The sequence below is a fragment of the Anguilla rostrata genome, chromosome 4, assembly GCF_018555375.3.
Source record: "Anguilla rostrata isolate EN2019 chromosome 4, ASM1855537v3, whole genome shotgun sequence".
Taxonomy (NCBI): Eukaryota; Metazoa; Chordata; class Actinopteri; order Anguilliformes; family Anguillidae; genus Anguilla; species Anguilla rostrata.
In genome coordinates this window covers 15,491,349-15,518,231 of record NC_057936.1, presented here as the reverse complement: position 1 = coordinate 15,518,231, position 26,883 = coordinate 15,491,349, and the positions used below count along the sequence as shown (strand labels likewise).

The following is a 26,883-nucleotide window of genomic DNA, read 5'->3' as shown; positions in this document are numbered from 1 at the left end:
CACAACAGTAACAACCTACTGAGGGTGGACAGGCCATGCACTTCCTGTTGGCTCTGGACACCGGGCTTGCTTTATTTCCTCTGCACTGTCGGCCATTGTGGCTCAATGCCAGAGCAGAGCTGTGTCCTCTGCTCTTTGAGATAGCCATTGTTTTTTTCTTCTTCGTCAGCTGCCCAGATATGGCCATAAAATCAGTGGGACATAATGCCGTTATGTGACTTCATATAAATATAGAACATGTGTTACCCTTATATCTGAAATGGTTTCAAATCTGTGCTTAATAATTCTTATAAATAATAATAATAATAATAATAATGTATTTTCGCAAAATAAAGTTAATTTTTGAACAAAATTAAAGCTGATTATAGACCTTCATTGCATGTTTTCCCTCATCTGCTTTATGATGGTGAGTTATTCTGAGAGTCGGAAGCACCCTCGGTCATTGTTCCTTTAATGAAAAGAGATTTTAAATGGCAAGAGCCTTTGATCTGCTTGCCTGCGACTAATTGCACTTGAACTTCCATTTGTGTTCTGTTCCTCGCAGAGAAAGCTGCTGTACACAATTTTGGGCTAGTCTGCTGGGCAAAGAGTGCCTGCCTATTTACATATTCTTTGTGGGACAAACAAATTAGCAACGGCATCCTTAGACCTACGCCTGGATCAAAAGAGGTGCCGTAGACTTTTAATACAGAGAACAGGGCCCATATTCATAAAACGTCTAGAGTAGTATTATGTTACCTTGAACATATTCAAACCTTATCCATTATGAGCTAAAAGGCTAAACTGATCCTTTATGAATATGGGCCTGGGTTTGAGCTGTGAATCTGTGACTGGCAACATGTGGGATTCTCATCTGGGACTGCGTAGGAACACAGTTCAGCACAAAGGCAGATATTAGCTGGAATGGAGTGTAAAATGTGAGCAATTTAAAATGCACCTGGGGTTACATTTTGATAAAGTAAACCCAGAGAAAGATATACTGTTGCTAGTACTATATATCTTCAATAGCTGTCAAACTAAGATTTTTCCCTGGAATTAACTTTGAAATGTAGGCTTTTCAGCACACATTTAACACAAAGTCATCTACCAGTCAAATGATAAATAATTCAATTAAACTTTATCATATACTACTAAGAGTAACTTGCTAATTGGTTCTGAACACTAGTCTATCTTTCAGACACGCCTTTCATTTCTTCTTCTGTGCCTGAATTATACTGCAAGGCTTTTCCCCAGTGCCCTTGGTATTCTCTTCTCTGCTGATTCTCCGCTCTAGTAACAGGAGAAGGGGCCATCTGCCATTGAGAGTCTGTAAAATGATTCAGATGCACAATAACTTCAGTGTTTTGCAGATCCCCGTAGGTGTGGTGTGGTTATCACACGATAGCCAGTGAGGGGAAGAGTGTTGACATTAAGCCAGTTGTGGACTGTGACATGCTATGCCCAGACCATTTCACCTTAGCATCAAGAATACATTCAGTGCTTCTGTCTGTATCCAGAATAGAACACAGTAATGCTGGTTTCCAGATAAGTGCACTGCTGCTGGAGAATAGCGTGGCTGTCTTGTATACCAGTGGCAATGACACACCGTCTACCTCTGCAAAATAACAGGCGCATTAAACGGGGGTTGAGAGGTTTATGCTTGCATTTGCATTTTGGAACATATTGCCAAAGGCCTTGGCTAAAACTTCTCTGCCAGCCATTGACAAAGTCATGTGAGTGGGAAAAGGGGCATCAACTGTGCTGGGGCCGCCCAGCTTAGAGCTGTTCAGATAAGCAAAGCAGCATTCTTGCTACGCTGATACCACAGGGAACAATTTGGCCTGTAGGAATGAAGCTCGCCCACTTGACACAAGTTGGAAAACAGGCTAAGGCTAACATAACACATGATGATTGGGGAAAATGCATAAACAGTGTTTAGGCTCTCTCTTTCTGTCAGTTATGTAGCCAGACCTAAAGTTACCTCTTGCATGAGAAGCAGGTGCGGTATGTGTCCATCGCTGGCATTTGCCTGTATCTGGTCAGTGCCTCCACCTGGACTACACAGTAGCAGTAGCCTGGCCAAAGCTCCCCACAGCTAGACCTCATTCACCTGATTGGCTGAAGCTTTTCAATCCATTCGATCAGTGTTTTAAAGCCACTTGTGTTGTCTTGTGAGAGGACCAATGATCAGGATGTCTAGTGTAAGTGACTGTGAAGGAAGGGCCCATGCTATAGGGCACAGTTGTGTTAAGGTTTTCTTCCACCATAATATAAATTTCCAAAGTGAATGACCTACAGTAGCAATATACAATTTATTCTGCTTTCGTAATGTGCTGAAGTGATAAGGGAGTAAGTCCTGTTGCATTCTGGGCAAGGTACCAAACTCTACATCTTTTCCCATTATCAACCCACTGAAGCATAAAATCTCTTTTCTGCATTTAATAAAAGTCAGTCTTAAAAAGTGTTTTAGTCTTAGAATGACAATTAATTTTTTCCCCTCTCAAGTTAGAAAGTATTAGCTTAAGCTACTGTTTGCTTGTCAATGTTCTTACCCCATTAGCAAATAGTTTCACCACATGGGCAATATATTTGTCTCATTTAACAAAAAAGTAATAAGAATAATATTTTAAGACTAAAATACTTGCTGAGTTTAACTTTTTTTGTTTTGGTTTTTGATGTGTAAAAGTACAGAATGAGAATAGCCTATTTTAAAAATAGATATGTCTGTGGTGTCTACACTGTTAAAACGTGACTTTTCCCTTCTGTTCTCTAACGTGATTTTTCTGTTCTGCTGCTACCTTATTTTTACATTGCCAGGGCAGAAATCCATCGGAAGGCATTCAACACGTGATTCTGATGTGAATACACAATACGATAATAGTGGCTCATTAGTGGTTCTATCATAAAAATCACATTTAATGACTTTAAAGGATCGTTATATGTGATCTTTGGTTCCTTATCTCTCCCCAGGGGAAGATGGAGTAAGAGAGGTTTCTGTGGCATTCAGGTTTAATGTCACTGCTTAAATGACTGACCATTAACTGGGCTATTAACTAATAAAAGAGAGTCAATAACTGGCTTTATTTATGGTGGAAAAAAATAACCTTGTCCCTGGTCCCTTTTCTGCCTGAGAGAAATATGTGGTCATCTTATTTAGAATTTCAGGCCCATTTACTGTGCCTGCAGTCCTTGGAACATGCTCTTGACAGCAACATACTAGTGAAATGTATATTCGCCACTCACATGTAGTGATGCCAATAGCCTGGAGACCCTGATAAAGCCATGTAAATCAATGAGGTTTGCCTTTGATACAGAGTGTAGAGGGAAACTGCTACTTATTTGTTAGAAGGTTTGTTTATATGTAGAATTGTGTGGAGGTCATCATGTATTCCTTCATAGTATGTGTGCTGTCCACTATCAATCATCTATACAATTGTCAAGAGGGGTGGGGAGAGTAATACTGCAGTGAATTTCTGACTTAATGTCTTAAAATGTGAGAGTTCGACTGTGAAATTACAGATCCACAAGTTTAGCTTGCACAAAGGATTTTGACTGCTTGTGGCCACTCGCTTCATTGGCTGACTCCCACAAATTTTAATCTGTCTGTTTCTGTCAAGAGCTGTTTCATGGGGAAATATAAGCTTATGAAATTTTGAATTACAATGTGACAAATTCAAAATTCTGAGATACCTTGTTGCAGAATTTATGGGAGGAACTTCAATCAGTCTTTGTTTTGAAGTAGGACAAAGTATCATGTTGGGCTTGTCTTTCCATGTTATTGTTGCAAGTCCTTATCATTTGACCTTGTCTTTCAGTTGTCCTCTGCCAAAGTTACAAATAAATCTTTTTTTTTTGTTACTGCTAACTAGCATGTCTGTCCAAACAACACTGAACGATTTTGTTCAGAATACAAGAAGTTACCTGAAAGTATGAAGTGTAAAAGGAGACTAAAAAGGGGAAAGCTTTGTGGAATTCTTTTCTACGTACGACATCAGCTGTGAATCCCCTCAAACTGCCTTCTGCTTCAACCGCATGGCATTGCTGAGATAAAAACCCAAGTAGGGTCTAAATCCGGTAACCAGACCTGATAACAGTGCCCTGACAGAGCGACGACGAGCCAGCCAGAGGCATCCAGAACGTGGGACTTAGCGCTTGGGTGCAGCCACCGAAGAGGAGCGCGCCTCCGTCCTCGTCCTCTGCCTCCGAATCCAACTTTCCCCTTTTCTGTTTTTTCAGTTTTGCGGTCGCTGGAATGGACGGCGATACGGGGGCAGCGGGGCTAGAGGCGGCCGAGGGGCCGGGTGAAGAAACAACTACGGTGAGGTCGCCCGCTTTTCTCCCGGTGACTTTCACGTGACCTTGGCCCGGAGAGTGATTGTGAAGTGCTATGGTTATTGTGTCTCCCCGCAGCCTCTCGGTAAGCCCATTGTCCAGGACCCGACAGTGGAATTCGCCAGGAGGTGCAGTCTGATAATAAGTGATGTGAGTATAAACCTGCTTCTGTGCTCTTCTCATGAGACAGCAGCTGATTTGAATTTCATCCTTTATTACCAGTGTCACAATATTTTCTGTTTGGGCTCCAGGTAGTGCCAGGAGCCACCTGTGGTGTATTTAATGATATAAAACCTTTGATTAAGCCCATGGCCGTTTGTCATTAATTTGGATTGTTGTTGGGAGAGGGGGCTGGGAGAGAAACCTGCCATAATCCCCATTTGCTGTGGCTTTTTGGAGAATAAGAAACTTTGGCTTGTGATTTGGGGGACTAAGTGTGGTGATAAGTGGGGGTCGGCCTATCTCAGGAAAGACAAAGGAGGTTAGATGAAATATATACTTTAGGCACGACCTTACAGTGCATCCTTCTAATCAACTGCTGTGAAGATAAGGCGCTTGACATGGCCTTGTTCGTTGTTCAGTGAATGAAAGCATTGGACAGTGAAAAACAAGACAACTGTCTCAGCTGGTAAAGCACTGCACCGCAAACATAGGCCAGGCTCTGGAGTCACAATTATATACCAAGCTCCCTAAGGTTGCCAGTTGCTGTCAGTGAGATAAACCCTCTCTCTGGGTAATTCTAGCTCTCTCTTGTAGCACTGTGAATTCTTAAGGGTATAGAATAATCATTAGCTGACAGTTGAACACATCTAAGTCATGCATGCTCTTCAGCTGATTGCTCTGTAAGGGTTCTGGGAATAACCTCCCGGTTTTTCCCAATTGACCCCAACTGATTGGATTTTTTCCATTTTTATCCCCTCTATGAAATGTCCAGGTTGAAGTGAGTACTGTGTGGCAACCTGCTTGTAAATGCCACTATTCAAAATGAAAGATTGTTGAAAAACAGCTGGAGTCTCTTCTTTAGTATTGAACATTGTCAGATCGAAACAGCACTGAAATTAAAACAATAAAAGTGTGAGTTTTGAAAGAAACTACAATCACCAAAATATAGAACGAATATAATTTAACATGAATGCATGGATTATTTCAGAAATTGGAATAATTGTTGTCTGTCATCTTAATGCACTTCTTAACAGCCTTAAATTACCTTTTCTATAGGCCAAATCTGATGCTGATATTTTCATGAAGAGATTGAAACTCAGTTGCTCATCATTGAATGACAGCATACGCATTTGTTCAATTATTTCCTGCAATGAGACAAAATTTTGGCTCTTGGATTTTTTATGCCTAGATTTTCCTTAATAGCTCTATCCTGGTTGCTGAATTACACCAAATGGCCATTCTTGCCACATAGCACATTTCCACCACTTTGGTCATTTATAGAAAACAAATAGAGGTTGCCAAATTTTAAAAGGCTGCGTTAGACAGAGTGTGTAATTGTATTCCCATTTCTGTTAATAAACAAATTGGCTGTGGCACAATTTGCATAAATACCACCTATCTGTTGGTGATTTTGAATAATCTAGACATGTCTAAAAGTCTTTGCTAATTATAGTGCTGGTGGTTCAATGGTAATGTAACTTTTAGTCATTGTGGAGATTCAGTAGGAGTGTTTCTGCCTTTTGAAAATAATGCTCCACTACTCATACAAAAAGCCTCTTATAATTTGATAGGAAAAATAGGTACCCTTATCACACAATTATTTGAATGCATTCTGCCAAAACAAAGCAGCAGAATACATCACCAAATTTGACTACTGAAATGTGTACGCGTAGCAGCTGCTCATTGTAAATGTTTTCAGTGCACACTTGCTTTATTGTTGTTCATTTTGTGCTGTGTTTATTTGCCATTTCATTGGACTTTTCACTTTATTTGCCAGGTCATTTACTTACCATTGCCTGCCAGTCATGTTGTTTGTCAGACTTAAATGGACTCGCTCTCGCAGACAGTCTTTCTGAGCAGTTGTCCCTTGCGTATTAATAACTATAGAAGATATCTCAGCCTGGACGGAATGCAGTCCACCCCCACTTACCATTTTGGCCTGGACTTTCTCTTAGCTTACAAAGGTTATTTCATGCTGAAATTAGCACACATTTGGTTAAAGTAATGACAGAATAATGTCCTCTCAAGGCACGTTGGTCTCAAGGTGGTTTCATTAGATAGTACAACCAAGGGAAAGTATTTGGTTGGCCATTGTGTGTGTTTATTGCTACGTAAGGCCCATTATTTTAATGTGCACTTGGCTCATCCGGGCAAGCACTTAAAGAAGTTTATTGACTTTTTGTGGAAAACTTCATTTCAAGCTTGAGTGAAAAATACATGCTAAATGCTAATTGTAAGGTAATCTGCAGATTATTTTCTGAGAACAGCCATAAGCACCTTTTAAGTTTGTTGTTCCAACGAAAGGCTAAAATGTGGTGCGTCTAAATTCCATCCACTGTGAAATTAGTGTTGTGCAAAGCATTCCTACAGTGTGTACGACAGTCCATTTAGAGCTGATGTGATGAGTCATTAAGATGATATAGTGGAGGTAGTCTGCTGAAGATGCAGAGATGCTTATTTGAAGGGTAACTCAATTACATGGCTGCTTTATAGCATTCGAATACCCAGCACTGAGATCAGAGTCATATTTCCTATTTAGTGCCTCCTGGGTTTAACTCTTTCTCTGCTAGACCTGGATCTGATGAGTAAACTGTAGATATGGTTCAGGACTAGCTGCTGTTCACCACTTCTTCCCTTCCAGATCAAATATAAAGAAGAGTATGAAAAGTCGAAGGGCCAGAGCCTCTTTGTCCCTGAGATTGAGTTCCAGCATGCCAAGAACCTGGGGGAGTACATCTCCGAGGTGAGACAACACCTCAGAATGCTTAGCGTTAGCCTGCATGAGTGGAGGGCCCTGTCTGTCATCATTTATTTGTTTTGAAAGAGAAAGCGAGAAACGGGGTTGCTCCTTCTGTTGCCATTATCAGCCTGCTGTGATGTCAGCCACCTCTGGTGCAGCGTAGATGGGCAACATTCCATCACCCGGAACGCACAGAGCGATGACTCTGTCCATCACACGTTGGCCTCCAGCCGAGCGTATCCCCTGGCAACCGTAGTCATTTTGAGAAACAAGGGACGTTTTCAATGGGACGCTGTGGCATGGAAACATTCAGTCAGGGACAGCTATGGTCTGCATAAGGGGTCATGGGTGACTTGCGCAAAAGAGCATATATTATTAAAGTAGATCAAAGTAGTCAGCGCAGCTTTCTAGGCCAATGAGACATTACATTACATTACAGGCATTTTGCAGACGCTCTTATCCAGAGCGACATACAACAAAGTGTATAACCATAACCAGGAACAAGTATGACGAAACCCCTAGAGGGAAGTACCGGTCCAAGTGCAGGGAACAACCGCATAGTTCAACTTGGAACACATGACGTACAACACATACAACCAGAATTTATACGTTAAAATTAAAAGTGTTTTCCTAGCTCAAAATGTTCCTGTGTCCCTGCCAAAGCCGCACAGATATCACTCTTCACACCTTTCTGATACCGACTCTAGATGTAACCGAGCGTACTAATACCCTGTAAGTACAGACTCTATGTAGAGTGAGAGCTTGAAGTAGAACAGAGCGGGTCTGAAGCCGGAGGTTCCGGACTTCAGACGAACCGAAGATCAGTCTTCACACTTCTGAGTCTGCGAGTCGGAGCGCCTGACCGTGCATAAGTACACTCGAAGCCCATCTGAAAACAAGCCCATCAAAGGCGCTGAATCACGGCCCCAAGGAGCTATCAGACACGCAGCAAGATGTCGGATAGTCGAGCCATCAAAGCACCGTGAAATAAACTCCACTCCTTACTCTCAGTCCTCCACTCTCGCCAACATCAAACTTTAGATTTCATTAAAGAAGAAAAGTGTCTTTCAATTTTTTTGCCCGAAAAAGGCACTGCAGATATACGATACCTAAAGCACTTATTTAAGATAGACATGCTACATACTGAAGCCCCTATGCAAAGGGCCTATTCATGTATGGTTAAACATAATAATTGGAGTAATATAACTTGTCAGTGTATGTATGTCAGTATTTTGTATACATTTCAGAATATTTCAATTATTTATTTTCATTAAAAAAGGGGAATTTTTTACAGTAGGCTGTAGAATACAGTGTAGGTAGAAGTTGCAATAATTGACTAATATTTTAAAACATCATAAGGTATTGCTATTGATCTTTTGAGAATTATTCCTTATTGGTCTATTTTATCTTATTGTTTTTGCCAGTTATATGCAAGATATTTAAATTTTTTTACACTGTTGAACATTCTCACACAGCTTTATGTCCTGTAAGTGTATGAATGTGTATTGCTGATTGAGAACACTTTCCTACTAAACCATAATGCTGTTTGTATATAAACTATATTATTTTTGCCAATTCTTTTTTTGGGAATGAAAGACTTTTGAGCTTCAACAACAAAATTAATCTCTCATAAAATATCAGTAAAATATCATTCTTTTATTTCCTATATATGGTATCTGATTTTCAAATACACAGCATCACCTTAACTGTGATGTAAGAAGAAGTTTGGCTTGCAGCACCATTTTTTTCAGCTACATCTCCTGATATCAGTTATCTGTCCTTGATAATGACTTTAATGAAACTGAAAAAACACTGCATCTTGTGGGGAGTTCTGTGGTTGACGTGGTTTGAGGAAACCTCTGGCATTTTTTTCAAGGATATTATTACACACCACAGTATTCTTTTCAGGGTGCTAGTGAGACAAAATTGCTGATGTGTTTCAGATGAAGTACAAGGAGGAAAGCAAGAAGGAGGTATCCACCTCTCTGTACTCCCAGCTACCTGAAACCCTAGAAACACAGCACGCTAAAGTGGTCTCTCAGTTACAGAGCGAGGTAAAAATTGCGACAGTCAGGTGTCACAGCCTTTGTGACAAACTCACTGAAGTGCACCAAAGAGGCTAGATGTTTAAATTAGTAATGTGGACCCCTTTTCCGACCTCCTCCACGAACAGTCCATTTCTGTACTCGCATGCTTTAGAGTCATACTACCTTAACCGTGGTAAATGTTAAATTAAAACTAGGTAAAGTTTTAAAATAAGTCTTGCGGAGGCTAAAAAATGCATCTGGCCTTCTGTCTAACTTGCATTCAGGAGAGCTGGTGCTCAACAGAATAGATGTTTATCACTGTCATTCAGCAGACCTTGTGTTCAATGCCATAGCAGATGCTCTTAATTAATAGCATTCTTTGCTCCATTGTGCCATTTCTAAATCGCATCACTTGGTAACAGTCTGAGATATTTGCTCAAGTAGATTATTAAATTAATATTACATTCAAAGTAATTACAATATCCAGTTACACTGCAAATGTCTTGCTGGTTTTTTTTTCCAGATCAAGTACAAGGAAAGCTTGAAAATGGACATTTCCAGTTCCCTTTACTCTCAGCTTCCAGAGACGACAGAGACCCAGTTTGTGAAGGAGCTCTCAGACCTGCAGAGTGAGGTATGGCAAACCTCAGAAGTATTAGAATTTTTTGCAGATTTAAAAGCTGTCAGAAACTGTTTGCTTCCAGGGGAGCTACAACTAGTTAGTGTTTCCTCTTTATACAAAATACTATATGTACAGTATATAATTATATATAAGTGCACATTGAATCTAAATAACATAGGGAATATTCTCCAAACTGCATTGCTCTATAAATGACATGACATTATAGTAACCTTTATTGAACTAGGGAACATATAATAATTTCTTTAGCTAGATGAAAAGCTTGTGAAATATGATATCAGTGCATATGAAATCTATGAGTCTTTGGCTTATTTTCTAGAACAAGTACAAAGAGGAAGGGAAAAAAGAGGTTTCTACTTCCTTGTATTCTCAACTGCCAGAAACCAAAGAGACTGAGTTTGCCAAAGTGGTGTCAGAACACCAGAGTGAGGTGAGAGGACTGAGAATTAATATTCACTGTTCCTCACAGTGATTCACAAATGTATGGAATAACATGCTGTGTATGTGTGTGTGTGTGTGTTTCTGTATGTGTGAGAGCAAGAGAGAGAAAGAGAGAGACATCACCCTTCTGTTTTGCTTCACCCCCACTACTTCTATTTGGCTTAACAATCCCCCGCATTTTTCTACCCACTTTGATTGCCCTGGGTCACCATTGCATACGAGAGTTGAGTTCTCAGTTGACCTAAGTGGTTCAATAAAGTGAATAAATGCAAGGGTCTGTCAATGTGCTCCAGGCTAAATACAAGGAGGCCGGAAAGAAGAATGTGTCCAGCTCTCTGTACTCCAAAATGCCCGAGACCCTGGAGACACAACATGCCAAAGAGGCCTCCCAGTTACAGAGCGAGGTACCCAGTCTCATTGATCAACAGCAACTCCTCTCATCAATTGGGTGCCAACGTCAGCCTTGCCAGGTGTCAGTCGTCTGGCACAGTAGCCTCAGCAGCTCAGCTACTGTACTGCCCATTGCAAAGGAAAGCCTGCTGACTGCAGGTACTATGGAGGGAGCACAGGGTACCATGTGCCCTCCCACTTTTACGGAGGGAATTTCGGCAAAAGGCATTCAGTTCTGCTGCGCTTGGACATTCCAACTTGGGGAGAGGAATGAGGAAAAATGAAACATAAGAGCTCCAGCACCCTAGCCAATGCACGTGACTATTATGAAGCTCTAAAGGGTTTAAATATATTCAATTCATATGATTCATTTATTTGAAACGCCATTACACCATTACGCCACGTACACACAGGCATCATTTTCTCATTGTGCCATTTTGCACCTTCTTTACATCAAAGTGTATTGAAATTCTATAAATATATCACAAATAAAAATAATATCCTATTTCTCTGAAGAACTACTGTTGACCCAATGGTAAAACTGTACTTTTGTAACCTGTCCTGTTCAGATGCAAGTGTAGTAAATGTCCCCTTTTCCTTTTCCTTTTTAGATCAAATACAAAGGGGGGAACAAAGGAACTTCAGCTTCTCTTTACTCACAGCTTCCAGAGACAGCTGAGATTCAGCATGCTAGAGAGCTCACAGAGATGTTCAGTGACGTAAGAAATGTTACAGTATCTTTTTCAATCAGCTTTTTCATTACTTACTGTGCTCCTAATATCTGTGCTCTTAATATCTTTATGTTGTCCTCTTTCAGAATTTTCAGAATTGTATTGCAGTATATTAAATACAAATGTAAAGGCAAATATTGATCAGCATTTTTCTTTCTGTCCTTCTTCAGAACAAATACAAAGAGAGTGGGAAAAGGAACATGTCCAACTGCATTTACTCTCAACTCCCAGATACCACAGAGATACAATTTGTGAAAGCTATGTCTGATCTCCACAGTGAGGTAAATCAGCTTAGAGTGTGAGGACATTTACATTGTGCTTAGGGTCATATAGCATCTATAGATCCAGGAAGGTTTATCAGAAAGAGTGAGCATGCAATTAACCTTCCACAGTGTTCTTTTGTTACTGCTTGTGAAGTTTCATTGTTTCCCCAGTCCTATAGCACATCTTTTATCACCAGGTTAAATACCGTAATTCCTGTACAAAATACAGTAATTAAGGAAAGCCTCCTTGTCAGTCGTCCTAACAACCTTATACCCAGCTATTCCCCCATATTAACAGGTGATATCCGTTATGATAGGATTGTGATCTCTTTGTAACAAAGATCGCTATTCTTGAAAACTCGATAAAACAACATTTCAGTCTGAGTAAGAACGAGTATTGAGTTTGATACCTATATCCTTTCTAATCAATAGGCAACATTATACGAAACTTCTCCCCCCATCCACACACACACGTTTTGAAATTAAACCTGTGTATCTACTCTTCATGTATCAAGCTTCTCACAGCTGGATTACAAAACAGCTTATTAGGCAAGCCTCATCACCAGTAATTTCTCTGTTGGCTTCTAAACAAGTGTTGCTCACTAAGAAAAGATCAATTATAATTGCACATGTTTTATTTCAATGAAGGTATCACATATTTTTGCCTAAGCACCAGAAAAACAGTTAGCGTGGCCTAGCCGGTATTACTTGTGAATCTTCTTGGTAGCAGTGTAGCATAGCACTTAGCGGAGCTGGCCTTGCGACTTTGAAGTTGAAGATTTAATTCCTGGGTGGAGCGCTATTGTTGTACCTTTGACCAAGCTACTTAACCTGAACTGCTTCAGTAAATATCCAGCTGTATAAATGGATTTTATGTTTCATAAAGAATACAAGCTGTGTGAGTTGACCTGGTTAAGAGCACCTGCTAAATGCTTTAAATGTAAAATGTAATACCCCTTGCATGGAGAAGAGTAAGTCATTCTTTTGCTGTATTTCAGACTAAGTACAAAGAGGCAGGGAAGAAAGAGGTATCCAGCAGTCTTTATTCACTGCTACCTGAGACATTGGAGACCCAGCATGCTAAGGAAGCCTCCCAGATCCTGAGTGAGGTACCCAAACAATACATTCTCCCTGTTCTGAAAGACAAGCCTCAAGGAAGGAGTTTTAGCAGGCATTTACAGTATTGACTACACTTCGGCAGAGCCCCATGTCCTTTTCCCACTGTTAAGCTGAATCCAGATAACCTCTAGACAGAATAAAACCTGTTATGGGATGATAGGTTTTCCTTGGCATTTCCCATAACTGGGAGAGGCTAAAGAAGCCAGCCTGCTGCCAGATCAACAGCGAAAAAGGGGGAACTGTAAACCAGCACTGTAAAGGTTTATCTGTGGCTGGTGCTGAATAATTCAAATACAGGTCAATGAGAAGAGGAGTCTGAAAGTAGTGAAACTTCCCTGTTGTCATTAAATGGAAAATATATGCACACATGTATGTTTCGTTTATTATTGATGTCATAGATCAAGTATAAAGAAGATGGAAAGCAGGAGATTTCCACCAGTCTTTATTCTCTGCTGCCTGGGACAACAGAGACCGAGTTTGTTAAAGAGCTCTCTGACATCCAAAGTGAGGTAAGGCTTTATGAAGATCTAGCCTAGCAGCACCAATCCACTTCCATAAGGATTAAAAAATGCATCTGCTATGGCCCATACTTATGCACCAAAGCTATTCACAGAATGATGTCACGTTGTTTGAGTGGTTTATATAACCCTTTGTCCTCTGCAGACAGAGAACCATGAGATGGAGGATAGTTAAGGATAGATACTAAACCCATCTTTATGCTATATTTATTTCCACAGTACAAGTACAAAGAAGATGGGAAAAAGAAGATTTCCACTAGCCTTTACTCACAGCTTCCAGAGACGACTGAGATGCAGTTTGCCAAACAGATGTCAGAAATGCAGAGTGAGGTAGCCACTTGTTCAAACCTAGTTAGCCATTGAATCAGTTTATCAGTATTCTGCAATAAAATTACAAGTGAAATGAGAAATAGCACGAATTGATAGAGAATGCATTCTAACCACATATATAATAGCCTGCATGAAAACAATACATTTGAGGCTAGGCTTATATCTGTTGTAGGTGTTACATTTACGCAAAAGCAGGTTCCAATAAAAGAAAACAACCTGTGGTGTTCAAGCTGTTTTTTTACCTGAAAGAAAATAATTCAGTCTCTGCCTGTGTAGGGTACCGTGAATTGACAGTTTGAATGGTGTGCTTTGTTATTCTGATTGCAATATGAAAGCCATATTAGTATAAGTGTTCTTCTGTTCTATTTAAGGCTAAATACAGGGAGGCAGGGAAGAAGCAGGTGTCCAGTTCTCTATACTCCCAGCTCCCAGAGACCCTGGAGACCCAACATGCCAAGGAAGCCTCCCAGTTACAGAGCGAGGTAAGCAAATATACCCTATAGTTTGGCCGGTCAGAAGTTCATTTTTATCCGGAGTTACATTTTTGCATAAAAGGTCCCCATGTCAATACAATTAATAAGACAGGCACTTCATACAATTCACTCTATTGAATGGGTTATCACAGGCTGTTTAAGTCCTCTATAGTGGTCGATGAATACCTTGCTAATTACCAGTTCTGGAATAACTGTAAAATTGTTTTTTTTTTTTTTCTAATGTGCTTATACATATTAAAACTAAAAATGTTTTCCAGTGGCACAACAAATTAATTGAGCAAATTATTAAATGAGGGCAGGTCAATTTGTGAAGTACTTTTCACTTGAAGCACCTACTTTGGAGTAGAATCATGTAGGAGGGGCATAGATTGCTACCTGCTTCAGAGAATTGGGTTTGTTGTTCAGATGAATTCAAAAGCAATGTTTTGTTTATTAACTCAAGTGCTGTCAAATGAGGTTGCCAGCTAGCATTAACTTATATTCTCAGACCACACATATGGCAGTTCTGGAAGAATGTGCACAGTTTGAGATGAAAATTCAAGGACTTAATTACTGAATATTTGCCATGCCAAATTATTTTGCGTCATGCTTATGTTGGTCACAATGTATATCTGAAGTTTTGATTAACAAAATAGTAGCTTTTGTGAGAGACATATTTGCGGTCTTGTCTATAGCATATAATGGAAATAATTAAGTCAGATTTTTATGGTTGTACTGTTATTTTATCTTATACTGTTGTCATTTTATGACTGTTGTTTTGCTCTTCCAGATCAAGTATAAAGAAGATGGAAAAAAGAACATTTCCAGTTCCCTTTATTCACAACTTCCAGAGACAACACAGATGCAGTTTGCAAGAGAAATGACAGATATTCAGAGTGAGGTAGAAGGACATTTCATTTCATTTTCACTTAACCTTTATGCCAGTGTAAACAGTTTTCAGAAATTTACAGGTAACAAAATGAACAGTTCTGGGCTGAAGTTATCATAAATACCATATGATTCTTCATATCTTACAATTTGTATGTGTATTAATTAATTATTCGATTAATGTAATAACAGCACTGTGTTTTTTTTTTCAGAATAAGTACAAAGAAAATGGGAAAAAGGGTATATCAAGGAGCATTTACTCTCAACTCCCAGAAACTTCTGAGATGCAGTTTGTTAAAGCTGTGTCAGAGCTCCAGAGTGAGGTACAGTAAAAAAAGTAGTCATAATTAAACACATCAAGCCATTATCGGGCTTGAATACAAAAATGTACAGTTCCAGCGCAAGGAAACATTTTATCATATGATATTTCGTTCAACTGTTCATTTATACCCCTTCCTTTGTGTTTCCCATACTGTGTGTGAATGCTATTGTTGCTGTGCTATAGACAAAGTACAAACAGCAAGGCAAAATGCAGGCGTCCAGTTCTCTGTACTCTCAGCTACCAGAGACCCTGGAGACCCAACACGCCAAGGAGGCTTCCCAGTTACAGAGCGAGGTATAAAATTATACCCCTGGGTCTGGGTGATCTCTTGTTTTTCCCCACAGTTTTACAAAAGTCGACACATCAGAAATGGGTCACAATTTATAGTGTTTAACTCAACTGACCAACTTCTACTTGAAACTTCTACTTCAATGTGTCAGAAAAGGAACAAAATGCATATTTTTTCACAAAACACAATTTTCAATTTCCTTTCTATATCTGTATATCCATTTCAATTCCACTATATGGAATGAACCATATCAACCAATAGATGCAATGACTGTACTTTAACTAATATCAAATATTGTATGCGTTCAAAGGAAAAAGTACTAGTTACTGAACTCACAGTTTGGAACAGTGCCGTTCTTTGTTACAGCTTAAGCAGTAATAATCACACTCATGTGCCTTTTTCATTTTCAGGTAAAGTACAAAGAGGGAGGAAAAAAAGACATTTCCGCCAGTCTTTACTCTCAGCTTCCCGAGACAATAGAGACTCAGTTTGCCAAGGAGATCTCAGATATCCAGAGTGAGGTAAACCTTGGGGAAGAAACAATGTTTGACGTTTTGGGCTGCTATAGAAAGCATGCCAGGAAAGATGTCTCAAAATGTGTGCTACATAGCAAAAGTATAGCAAAAACTCACCTTTCTATTTTTTTTTAGATCAAGTACAAAGAAGGATTGAAAGAGATTTCTACCAGCCTTTACTCTCTGCTTCCAGAGACAGCAGAGACTCAGTTCTCTAAGCAGATCTCGGAACTGCAGAGTGAGGTATCTATCTGTCTATCAAAAAGCCAATAAACCAGTCCCCTAACACGTGCTACTCTGTGTAGTTTGCAACCACAATGTCTTCAATGCTTTGCCATCAAGTGGATTTGTTGGGAGGAAAAATGTATATGTATATTATAAATGAATGTATAAATTGATGAAAATTACACTGTAGCTCTTAGGAAGAGCTGTGTGAAAAAGGAATTTTTTTGATTTTTAATTTAGTGAGCTGGAATAATAATGTTTCTTAGTTCTTTTCATATCCAATGTGAGAGGAAGTCAGAAAATCATGTGGGATCAGCATTAGTAATTATTGTTATGTTATGATACTTTGGTTTTTTTTGTTGTAATGTGTCTAGACGAAATACAAGCAGCAAGGGAAGAAGGAGGGGAGCACCTCTCTGTACTCCCAGCTGCCGGAGACTCTGGAAACACAGCATGCCAAGGAGGCCTCCCAGTTACAGAGCGAGGTGAGGGGGTCTCTCTCTCTCTATGTCTCTCTCTCTTTCTGAGACAAACACACACACACACATGCACACACCCAGACACAGACACACACACACACACACACACACAGTAGGCTCTGTCTAGATTCTGTGAATCCAGGGTTAATTAACATTTAAAAATGAAATGTAGTCATTAACCCAGCTTAATTATCAAATGAAAATGATAAGTAAATATGTCTGCAGGTAATGAAAGTATGTAAATTCAAAGGGACATGAAGTTCAATTTATTAATATACACACACATGGAGAAATTTAACTTTTCTAGCCTTGAGCTTCACGCATACCACATATTCCCCTGAAAATGTATATCTATGTCGAAGTCTCACTTTAAATATACAGTACATTTGTATTACTATTTTCTGAATTTTAGAAATATTATTTCCATATCCACTTAAGAAGCTAAAGATGCATGGTTGGAAATAATCAATATAACAGCATTAGCACATGGCTTGGATGTGTTACTCAACTGGCATTACAGGAACAAGGGATTCTAAGAATTTATGCAGAGGAGCCTTTGAAATCAGACAAGACTGTCATGCACCATTTGTTTTTGCTCTGCAGTGTTTCTTTACAAAAGCCAGAAAAAAAGACAGGAGCCCATCTCCAAAATACATCACGTTTTGTTCTTTCACAGATCAAATGCAGTAAGGCCTACTGTATTTACATTGTTTATGGTTTATCAAGTGTATTCTCCAATTCTGCCTTTTATAGATCAAGTACAAAGAAGTTGGGAAAAAGGACATTTCCAGTTCTCTTTACTCTTCACTTCCAGAGACATCAGAGATCCAGTTTGCGAGAGAAATGACAGAAATACAGAGCAAGGTATTCAGGTGTCATTTCTGTTGTTGTTGCTCAAGCAGAAGCTGTATATATTTCAGAAACTCATAATTTATAGCCAACACTCAATTAAATAGAATTACACCATAATCTGTAAATTAAACCCTTCTATCTTTATGAAAGAAGTAGATACATCTTTGTTGTAATCGTTATTGTGGTAGACTAAGAATGCAAAATATTCTATACACTGAATTAGTAGATAACTCTTCTCTTCTCCAGAACAAGTACAAAGAAAATGGGAAAAGAAATATTTCCACAAGCATTTACTCCCAGCTCCCAGAGACCCCAGAGACCCAATTTGTCAAAGCGGTTTCAGAGCTCCAGAGTGAGGTAAGACCGCATGCAGGGACCGGCTGAGCTCCCATCCTTTATTCCAGGTCTATAAACATCCAGGCCTTTATTCCCACAATATAAACATTGTTCCAACAGAAATTAATTTGCTTTAATATTCTTACAGTGGCTTGACTAGAATCCTATAAGTGAATCTTTTCTGCTGTGGAGAATCAGAGACTTCCTGTGAAAGGAAAGAAGTGAGGATGAATCCTCACTGGAAGGGTGATGACTTTGTGCAGTGCTTCTCGGTTATATTACATTTCCGTGGAAGAAAATTAATATGCCACATGTGGCATTGATATCCTGTAAGTAGAGTGGTTCAGATCTCCAGGTTTATTGAAAAAAAGAGGCTTAGAAAATAATAATATATGCAAATAATATTCCAAAGATAGTCGTTCATACAAAAAACAAACAAACAAAAAAAAACAAACTGGCCCCTTTGGCATTGCATGTTGTATTGCCAAAGAGGGCTACTCAACACTGTTCCTGACCTGTGTGATCAATTGCTTTAATTGATCAATTAAGTAACAATGAAATCCAATGGCCCTGGGCTACTGTAATACCTCACCTATTCTTGGTAACGTCATCCAACAACACATCTGAACGCTTTGCTTCCCTGGTTGAACCCAGTCCATCTTCTGAGAGTGATGACTACTGCTACAAAACAATGGGAAGTCTATCCTTGACCTCCAGTCCTTGCCTTTTGTATGGTGAGGACTAGCTGAACCATGAGTCAGCAATCCTAAAGATTAACATATCAAAATCTTTGGCTTTGTGTGGCATATCAGTGAGTGTTCCTTTCTTCAGCACAAGGCACATTTCATGTGACTTGACAGCTTATGTAACAAATACCGGTCTGAACTTCTGCTGCAGGTGCACATACTGTACACTGTAGCCTGCAGCATAATTTTCTTGAGCCGTCATGGTGGTGTAATCACAAACTGTATTCATATGCAGACTGAGACACAATCTCCAGGTTGCTTGTTCGTGCAAGTCTGTGAGCTATCTTCTCCTGGCTGCATTTTAGACTAAGTACAAGGAGGCCGGGAAGAAGCAAGTGTCCAACTCTCTGTACTCCCAACTACCAGAAACCCTGGAGACCCAGCATGCCAAAGAGGCCTCCCAGTTACAGAGTGAGGTAGACACAATGCATATATCCAACACAGAATTTGTAAAAATGAAATAAGAGCTCTGTTAATCCTAGACGTTTGACATGAAAAGCAACCAGATATTCCTCAGTAATTTTTATAATTATTTCTTTATTAAATGTAAAGATGAATAAACAATATTCTAATTACTTTAAATAAAAATAGTATATGGTTTTTCCAGATAAAATACAAGGAAAATGGGAAAAAGGGGATTTCCAGTTCCCTTTATTCTCAGCTTCCTGAGACTATGGAGACTCAGTTGGCCAAAGAACATTCAGACCTGCAGAGTGAGGTAAAGTTCTCTCACCAACTAATCCACAACCTCATGTGCTCTAAAAGATCCCTCAAAAGCAGAAATCATTATCTTTGTTGCTTAGAAGCTACATTTCCATATTGTTTCACAGTGTGAGAGGAAAATCTGGCTCTGAATGCATTTGTCATGGGCTGTCCTCTGTTCCAGGTGAAGTATAAAGGTGGAAAGAAGGAAATTTGCGCAAGTCTTTATTCCCAGCTTCCAGAAACAATGGAGACCCATTTTGCTAAACAGATGTCGGAAGTCCAGAGCGAGGTATCAATGATTTGTTTAGTTAACCAACTGACTGATAAATTAGGCTTGAAGTTCCTCAGTAGTCCTCTCTGCATTTCAAAAACCAATCAGAGATTGATTGCGACAAGAAACGATGAAGCTCAACAGTGTGAAACTGAAAAAAGGAAAGTCACAGTCTAAATTTATACGGAGGACAGCTTCAACATTTACCAGTCCCTGTAAAGCATTAAAATGGATTTGTATTAGTTTGTATGAGTGAGCAAGCAATTAATGTGGTAAATAAACTGAAACTTAATTTTCTAAATAAGAATGACACACATCGAATCCATAGCTGTAGGCATGACTGTATTAACTTTACTTCAGCTACTCCTCTGTTCTGTCATGCTTTATGAAACCTTCTTGTGTAGATGGTACCATTTTGTAGGCTGTATGTGTTCAGATTACACAAGCTTCACAATCTGCGTGGATGTGCAGACACAAATATTTTGCTTGACATTTTACAGTCCTACAATGAAACTTTTTTGATTTCATTGTTGTAGAGATTTTGACTCACTTTCATTTTCTGAGGATATTCTTTATACTTTCTAGTTGAAGTACAAAGGAGATATCCATAAGGAACTGGCAAATTCCTTGTATGCACTGATGCCCCATACAAGGGAGATGCAGTTTGCTAAGGAAATGTCGCAGCTTTTGAGTGAGGTGGGGTTACACGATGTTCTACTAACTGTGACAAACTGGCTTCACTCACAGTGCACCGTCTAGTAGTCCTGGAGATTGCAGACATTCCAGACTAATCTCTTATTCCGCATAAGGTGTGACACAAGCTTTTCAGAGTTTGACACAATGACAGCTGCTTAGTGGGTGATTCAATCAAAGCACAGAATTATGAAGATATTGTAAATCATTTATTCATGGAGATACAACTTTTTGCCAGCACTTTTAGATTTTCATTTGATTTCAATTTGAAAGAAATTTAAATTGTATAAGTTAGCAATGCTAACTTCCATTTTGATATTTGGTATTTGCCATTTTAAGGACTATCCACTTAATGCTTTGACTGAGCTGCCCCAGTTATTATTACAAGCTTTACTGATGCCCTCAGTTTTTCCACCTTGTGGTGTGTTGATTTAACATTTTACAAGTTTTCCAATTTAATTAGTAATCTTTTGCAAGCAAATGATAATAGCATAAACCAATAAGCAATGTTGGCACAATAATTCCTTGGACAATAATACATTTTGTGTCATACTCCCAGTATACAGTACATCCAGGTGCTCGATGGCTCTGTGATAGATGAGTGAGAGATTTACAACTTATGATTGCACACTGTGAGTTTGGAGAGGTAAACATTCCTCAGGAAGTGGATTCTCATAAGAATTGCTTTTTTTACGAGGGAATCAGAGCTTCAGTAAACCCTGGCTGTGATGGCCAGTTCATCACAGGAATATTGAGGTGGGCACTGATTGGACAGGGTGTGCAGGAAGTTTATCAGTGGGGAGGAACTTAAGGAGGAATGATAAGGCTCTGAGGTCTAATGCTCTCCACCAGTGAAGAGTAAGGGTTCTAAATAGAGTGTTTGCAAGAACAAAAAGCCACAGCATGTTGTGTGGCCTTGTCAGGAAGTATTGTGGGGAAAGCACAAGAAAAGAACTGGACAGGATGCAGAGATGATTCTGATTTGATGAGTTAGGTGCATAGCTACCGCATGAAGACCAAGGAAATCAGAAGGACATGGCTGTCCAGAACTGGGCAGAACACTGTCAGCACAGGTTAGTCTGGTGATTTGTCTCAGCAGCTTAAAAATGAAAGTTCACAATGAGAAAGTGATTTACTACATAATTTGTAGACTGATGCAGAAGAAAATAAGTTATGGGACTCTTTATAAATGGAGAGACTGAAGGGAGAGAAAGCAGAAAGATGAAATTTAAGCATTGGTTTTTCTGAAAGTGCCAGTCGGAAGATTGGAAATGGAGGTTTTTTTTGTTAAGAAATAACAAAATGAATTTGTTTTGGGTTCAGCATCGTGACAGAAACCATAGAGCCACGAGGATAACAAATAAGGCCTGCTTCCATTTACACTAAAATACCCCAAACGCATGCACTAGATGAGAAAAGCAAGGTGTGATGCACGCTTAGATCCATTAGGAGAAGAGCTGTGAAAATTATGAGTACTTCTTTACAAAACCATTTACAGTATGAAAAATATCATGGGTGTGTTGTATCTTAGACTAAATACAAAGAGGTGGGGAAGAAGGAGGCATCCATTTCTCTGTACTCTCAGCTGCCAGAGACCCTGGAGACCCAGCATGCCAAGGAGGCTTCCCAGTTACTGAGCGAGGTGAGTGTGTGTTTGGCTCACACCTTTCATTTTAGCTCATTCTACAGTGCCTCACACATGCAGCTTGTCTTAATAGGCAATGAACTAAAGTCAGTGGATTAGTATATGATTCGAAACAAATCAACTCCAGCTATGGGTACTAATAGTAATAATGTCTTTGTTGTTGTTGATAATACTACTACTAGTACTAGTAATAACAACAACTTGAACAACAGAGACACTAACACACAGCTTACACAACCTCAAGTAAATTTTTTACCTCAAGTAGACTGCATATGTTTAATAAACTGTTTGGTCTGTATTTTCAGATAAAGTATAAAGAAGAGGGGAAAAAGGAGGCTTCATCTTCTCTTTATTCCCAGCTTCCAGAAACAGCAGAGATACAGCTTGCCAGAGAGCTCACAGAGATACAGAGTGAGGTAAAGCTCTGTCAAGGGTTTTAATCCCCATAACAGCTGCCTTTGAGAAACTTATCTCGATAATCAAAGGTGAAATTTTATTATTGCTTCAATATATTACATTGCTGTCCCTGTAGGGCTCCAGGGATTGAACTTGTTATCATGACTTGATTCATCTTGCGTTTTTATAGCCACGTTATAAATATATACCATGTCAAGGGGAATGTTTGGAATGTAGGGCCTATACTGTGTCTGAAATATAATTGCAAGGAATGATGAAGGACATTGCAGAAAAGGTACATTGTGATTAATGGTAATCTATTCATTTATTTTTCAGAACAAGTACAAAGAACGTGGTAAACAAAATATTGCTTCAAGTATTTATTCTCAACTCCCAGAAACCACAGAAACCCAGTTTGTGAAAGCTGTGTCAGAACTCCAGAGTGAGGTAACGGTTTAGAACTGCTATATTTTGCAGAAACCTCATCTCCGTATGAATGACTGACTTTTTTTTCACTGTTTTCCAGACTAAATACAAGGAGTCAGGGAAGAAGCAGGTGTCCAGTTCTCTGTACTCTCAGCTACCTGAAACCCTGGAGACTCAACATGCCAAGGAGGCTTCCCAGTTACAGAGCGAAGTATGCAACACTACCCTTACTCTGATATAGATGTGTATTAAATAAACAAAAAAAGATTAATATGTTTGTAATAATGCAAGGGACTCAGTCGGTCAGTCATTGTCTGTTTTATTGTTTTGGTTCTTGACTACTGCAATGTATATCTATATTCGCATTTCACAAACTGAACACTGGTAGAATGAAATGGTATGCTTTGACTGCATCGATAAAGCTGGCAGTGTCTTATTCTCATTCGCAGGTGAAATATAAGGAGAAAGTGAAGAAGGACACTTCCAGGTCCCTCTACTCTCAGCTTCATGAGACAGCTGAGATTCAGTTTAACAAAGAGATTTCAGAGATCCAAAGTGAGGTAAAGATTCATGGAGGCATTACATTCCCTGAAGCAGAAACTGCCTGTCTTATATTTATGAGTTTGTGCTGAAGATGTACAGACTAATGTACCCACAGCTAAAAGGCCACTGCTGCTTGGATTCCTTTGTATGTACTGCAAAAAACTGCAAACAGTTTGTGGTAATTACAGTGTTAGGCCTTGCTGTGAAATATGAAAACTTTCTTACTTTCAGGTCAAATACAAAGAGGGTGGAAAGAAAGTGAGCTCAACCAGTCTTTATTCACAGCTTCCTGAGACAACAGAGATCCAGTTTGCTAAACAGATATCGGAAATCCAGAGTGAGGTATAACTTCTCAGCTTCAAGTGTGTGTACTTGTTTTCTGCAGGCTTTAAAGACTTGTTAGTAGAGTGCCTATCCGTTTCCCATTTGCTCCTACTCTTTCTAAACAAATAACGGCAAAGTGGTTGTCTTGTTTTACCCTGACCTAGGCCTGCCCCAACTTCCTCCTTCATTGTGAAGGGACAGACATTAAATCCATTACTGTTATCATCAGCCTGTGAGCTATGAATATCAAATGAATGTTATCTTTCTACCAAAAAACACAAAACTGAAGTAGGTACTTCAGAAGTGCCAATGCCCCATGTAAAGTATTGTTCAATAATTAATGATAGAGAATAGTGAAAAGTCTGAGCCAAACCTCAATACTCACAGGCTGAACTATGAGCCTGTCCTGATCCTACTGTGCACGTAAGTGTTAAATATATAGTGAACATCTCTTTATAGCTGATTGTTCATCTGGGAGCCATGCAAGACCCTCATGCATATTTTATCTAAATGTAATATAAATGTGTTGAAGAAGTATGCTGTGGTTATTTTGTTTGGAGTATTCCACATTGACCAGGTTTCAGTCAACATTAGTTCTTAACTTTGACTTACAAATAAAGCCAAGTGTTCTTTTCTGACAGTAGCTGAGGTTCAATCAACATTTCTCCAAATAAAACTATTGGTGTTTTTTTATTGCTCACAGACAGTTTGGTGAGTTCAGCAATCACCAGAAAAAAACTCACCAAATAGTGTCTGTGAAGAAATTAAAAAAGCACATGCTTTTATTTGTGAGTCACAGCATCTCAATGGAGACTGATGCTTGTGCAATGCAGGTTCTCTGTATATGTTATATGAATGAACCGCATAGTCTAAGTTATTAAGTGTGCATGCAGTATATGTTTCCTCACTATTTGTTTCCAAAACTCACATGGTTTTCATTTCAGTGCCAAAAATGGTTTTCTATTTGATCTTAATTTTTGGCGGATATTCTTTATACTTTCCAGTTGAAGTACAAAGGAGATAACCAGAAGGAACTGTCAAATTCCCTGTATGCACAGATGCCCCATACAAGGGAGATACAGTTTGCTAAAGAAATGTCAGAGACATTGAGTGAGGTGGGGTCACTGGGTGTTTGACTAATTGTGAGAAACGACTGGCTTCACTCACTCTCATTTAACCGAGATATCATGGATAGCAATTTCCTCTTATCTTTGCTCTTAACAAACCTGCTCTTAACAGCTAATCATTTTGGCTATCATGCCATTACAAATGATATTGGATCCGGAATAACGTGTGTGTCTCTTTTGACTCTTTACATTGGTAATATTCCAGTAACGCATTATGGTATGATGAAAATGCAAAGCAAATAGGTACACTTATGTTGGAATATAAAGTAGCACGTAAGGTGAAATCTTTTTTTATTTAAAATATTATTTTCACAGAATAAGTACAAAGAAGCAGGGAAGAAGCAGGCCTCTACTTCACTGTATTCTGTGCTGCCAGAGACCATGGAGACCCAGCACGCCAAAGAGGCCTCCCAATTACAGAGCGATGTGAGTCTGTGTCTTAGTTCACACAGTCTTCGGTAGCAGCGAACTTGGATCTTTAGTAATTTCAGGTTATTATATGCTGTGCAGCTGAATGAAAATGCATGATCATGTACAGCAGATAACATATGGTTCCACAGGTGCTATGTTATTCATCTGGGCTGACCCAGTGTGTTGAGATTGGTATCTTCTTCATTCCTTTCCAGAACAAGTATAAAGAGAGCAGCAGACAGACTCTCTCCAGTAGCCTCTATTCCCAGCTCCCACAGACTACAGAGATCCAGTTTGCCTCAGAAATATCTGCCATTCAAAGCGAGGTACAACTCTATGAGTTTTTGATATGGATAATTATACATTTACATATCTTCCACAGCAATGCTTAAGTAGTTACATCATGTATAGCTGTGATTACAGTTTGGATGAACTCACAAAATTAAAAAAAAATTTCCTCTTGACTGTTTGCTGAGTTCAATGATTACCAACTTTAAGACACCAAATTATCTTTGTGAAGAAAAAATCACAAATGTACATTTAAGTTGGCTAAACTGTACCGATTTGTCATGAAATCCAGGGCTATTATTTATCATGTAACATTGAGACATGTTTGATAGAAATAGCATTGGTTTTTTTCACCAATTGTTGACTGAAAATGGTTCAAAATCTGCTTTTTTCACTTAATTAGAACAGGTACAAAGAATGTGGGAAGAGGAACATTTCCAATAGTATTTATTCTCAACTCCCAGAGACCACAGAGACCCAGTTTGTGAAAGCCATGTCAGAACTCCAGAGTGAGGTAACGGTTTAGAACTGATACATTTTACAGAAACCTCATCTCTGTATGAATGACTGAGTTTCTTCACTGTTTTCCAGACTAAATACAAGGAGGCAGGGAAGAAGCAGGCGTCCAGTTCTCTGTACTCTCAGCTACCTGAAACCCTGGAGACTCAACACGCCAAGGAGGCTTCCCAGTTACAGAGCGAAGTATGCAACACTACCCTTACTCTGATATAGATGTGTACCAAATAAACAAAATGAAGATTAATATGCTTGTGATAATGGATGGGGCTTACTTTTTCATTGTTTGTTTCAGCGATTTGGTTCTTGATTACCATACTCTATATTCATATTTGCTTACACATGCATTTCACAAACTAAACACTGGTAGAATGAAATGGTATGCTTTGACTGCATCGATAAAGCTGGCAGTGTCTTGTTCTCATTCGCAGGTGAAATATAAGGAGAAAGTGAAGAAGGACACTTCCAGGTCCCTCTACTCTCAGCTTCAGGAAACTTCTGAGATTCAGTTTAACAAAGAGATTTCAGAGATCCAAAGTGAGGTAAGGACTCATTAAAGCATTATATTCCCTGAAGCAGAAACTGCCTGTCTTATATTTATGAGTTTGTGTTGAAGATGTACAGACTAATGTACCCACAGCTAAAAGGCCACTGCTGCTCGGATTCCTTTGTACGTACTGCAAAAAAACTGCAAACAGTTTGTGGTAATTACAGTATTAAGCCTTGCTGTGAAATATTAAA

The 26,883-nt window shown here is 39.2% G+C and overlaps 1 protein-coding gene across 17 annotated transcripts in view; it reads left to right on the top strand.

Moving 5' to 3' along the window:
- LOC135252623 (nebulin-like) overlaps nt 1-26,883 on the top strand; it is a 57,129-nt gene that overhangs the window by 3,446 nt on the left and 26,800 nt on the right. For 9 of the 17 annotated variants that reach the window (XR_010329439.1, XR_010329440.1, XM_064330914.1 and 6 more), the window contains exons 2-38: nt 4,216-4,297; nt 4,390-4,461; nt 7,115-7,216; nt 9,157-9,267; nt 9,764-9,874; nt 10,200-10,310; nt 10,615-10,725; nt 11,323-11,430; nt 11,613-11,723; nt 12,704-12,814; nt 13,223-13,333; nt 13,562-13,672; nt 14,044-14,154; nt 14,936-15,046; nt 15,246-15,356; nt 15,539-15,649; nt 16,055-16,165; nt 16,295-16,402; nt 16,759-16,869; nt 17,617-17,727; nt 17,962-18,072; nt 19,103-19,213; nt 19,405-19,515; nt 19,684-19,791; nt 20,359-20,469; nt 21,998-22,108; nt 22,417-22,527; nt 22,844-22,954; nt 23,034-23,144; nt 23,383-23,493; nt 23,708-23,818; nt 24,805-24,915; nt 25,243-25,353; nt 25,554-25,664; nt 26,030-26,140; nt 26,218-26,328; nt 26,574-26,684. Coding sequence is in view for 15 of the 17 variants with exons in the window: in XM_064330914.1 (XP_064186984.1) it covers nt 4,216-4,297; nt 4,390-4,461; nt 7,115-7,216; nt 9,157-9,267; nt 9,764-9,874; nt 10,200-10,310; nt 10,615-10,725; nt 11,323-11,430; nt 11,613-11,723; nt 12,704-12,814; nt 13,223-13,333; nt 13,562-13,672; nt 14,044-14,154; nt 14,936-15,046; nt 15,246-15,356; nt 15,539-15,649; nt 16,055-16,165; nt 16,295-16,402; nt 16,759-16,869; nt 17,617-17,727; nt 17,962-18,072; nt 19,103-19,213; nt 19,405-19,515; nt 19,684-19,791; nt 20,359-20,469; nt 21,998-22,108; nt 22,417-22,527; nt 22,844-22,954; nt 23,034-23,144; nt 23,383-23,493; nt 23,708-23,818; nt 24,805-24,915; nt 25,243-25,353; nt 25,554-25,664; nt 26,030-26,140; nt 26,218-26,328; nt 26,574-26,684 (4,021 nt within the window). In the remaining 2 variants the exon portion in view is untranslated. The remainder of the gene's footprint in view (nt 1-4,215; nt 4,298-4,389; nt 4,462-7,114; nt 7,217-9,156; nt 9,268-9,763; nt 9,875-10,199; nt 10,311-10,614; nt 10,726-11,322; nt 11,431-11,612; nt 11,724-12,703; nt 12,815-13,222; nt 13,334-13,561; nt 13,673-14,043; nt 14,155-14,935; nt 15,047-15,245; nt 15,357-15,538; nt 15,650-16,054; nt 16,166-16,294; nt 16,403-16,758; nt 16,870-17,616; nt 17,728-17,961; nt 18,073-19,102; nt 19,214-19,404; nt 19,516-19,683; nt 19,792-20,358; nt 20,470-21,997; nt 22,109-22,416; nt 22,528-22,843; nt 22,955-23,033; nt 23,145-23,382; nt 23,494-23,707; nt 23,819-24,804; nt 24,916-25,242; nt 25,354-25,553; nt 25,665-26,029; nt 26,141-26,217; nt 26,329-26,573; nt 26,685-26,883) is intronic. The other 8 variants (XM_064330911.1, XM_064330913.1, XM_064330916.1 and 5 more) reach the window with 8 other exon arrangements.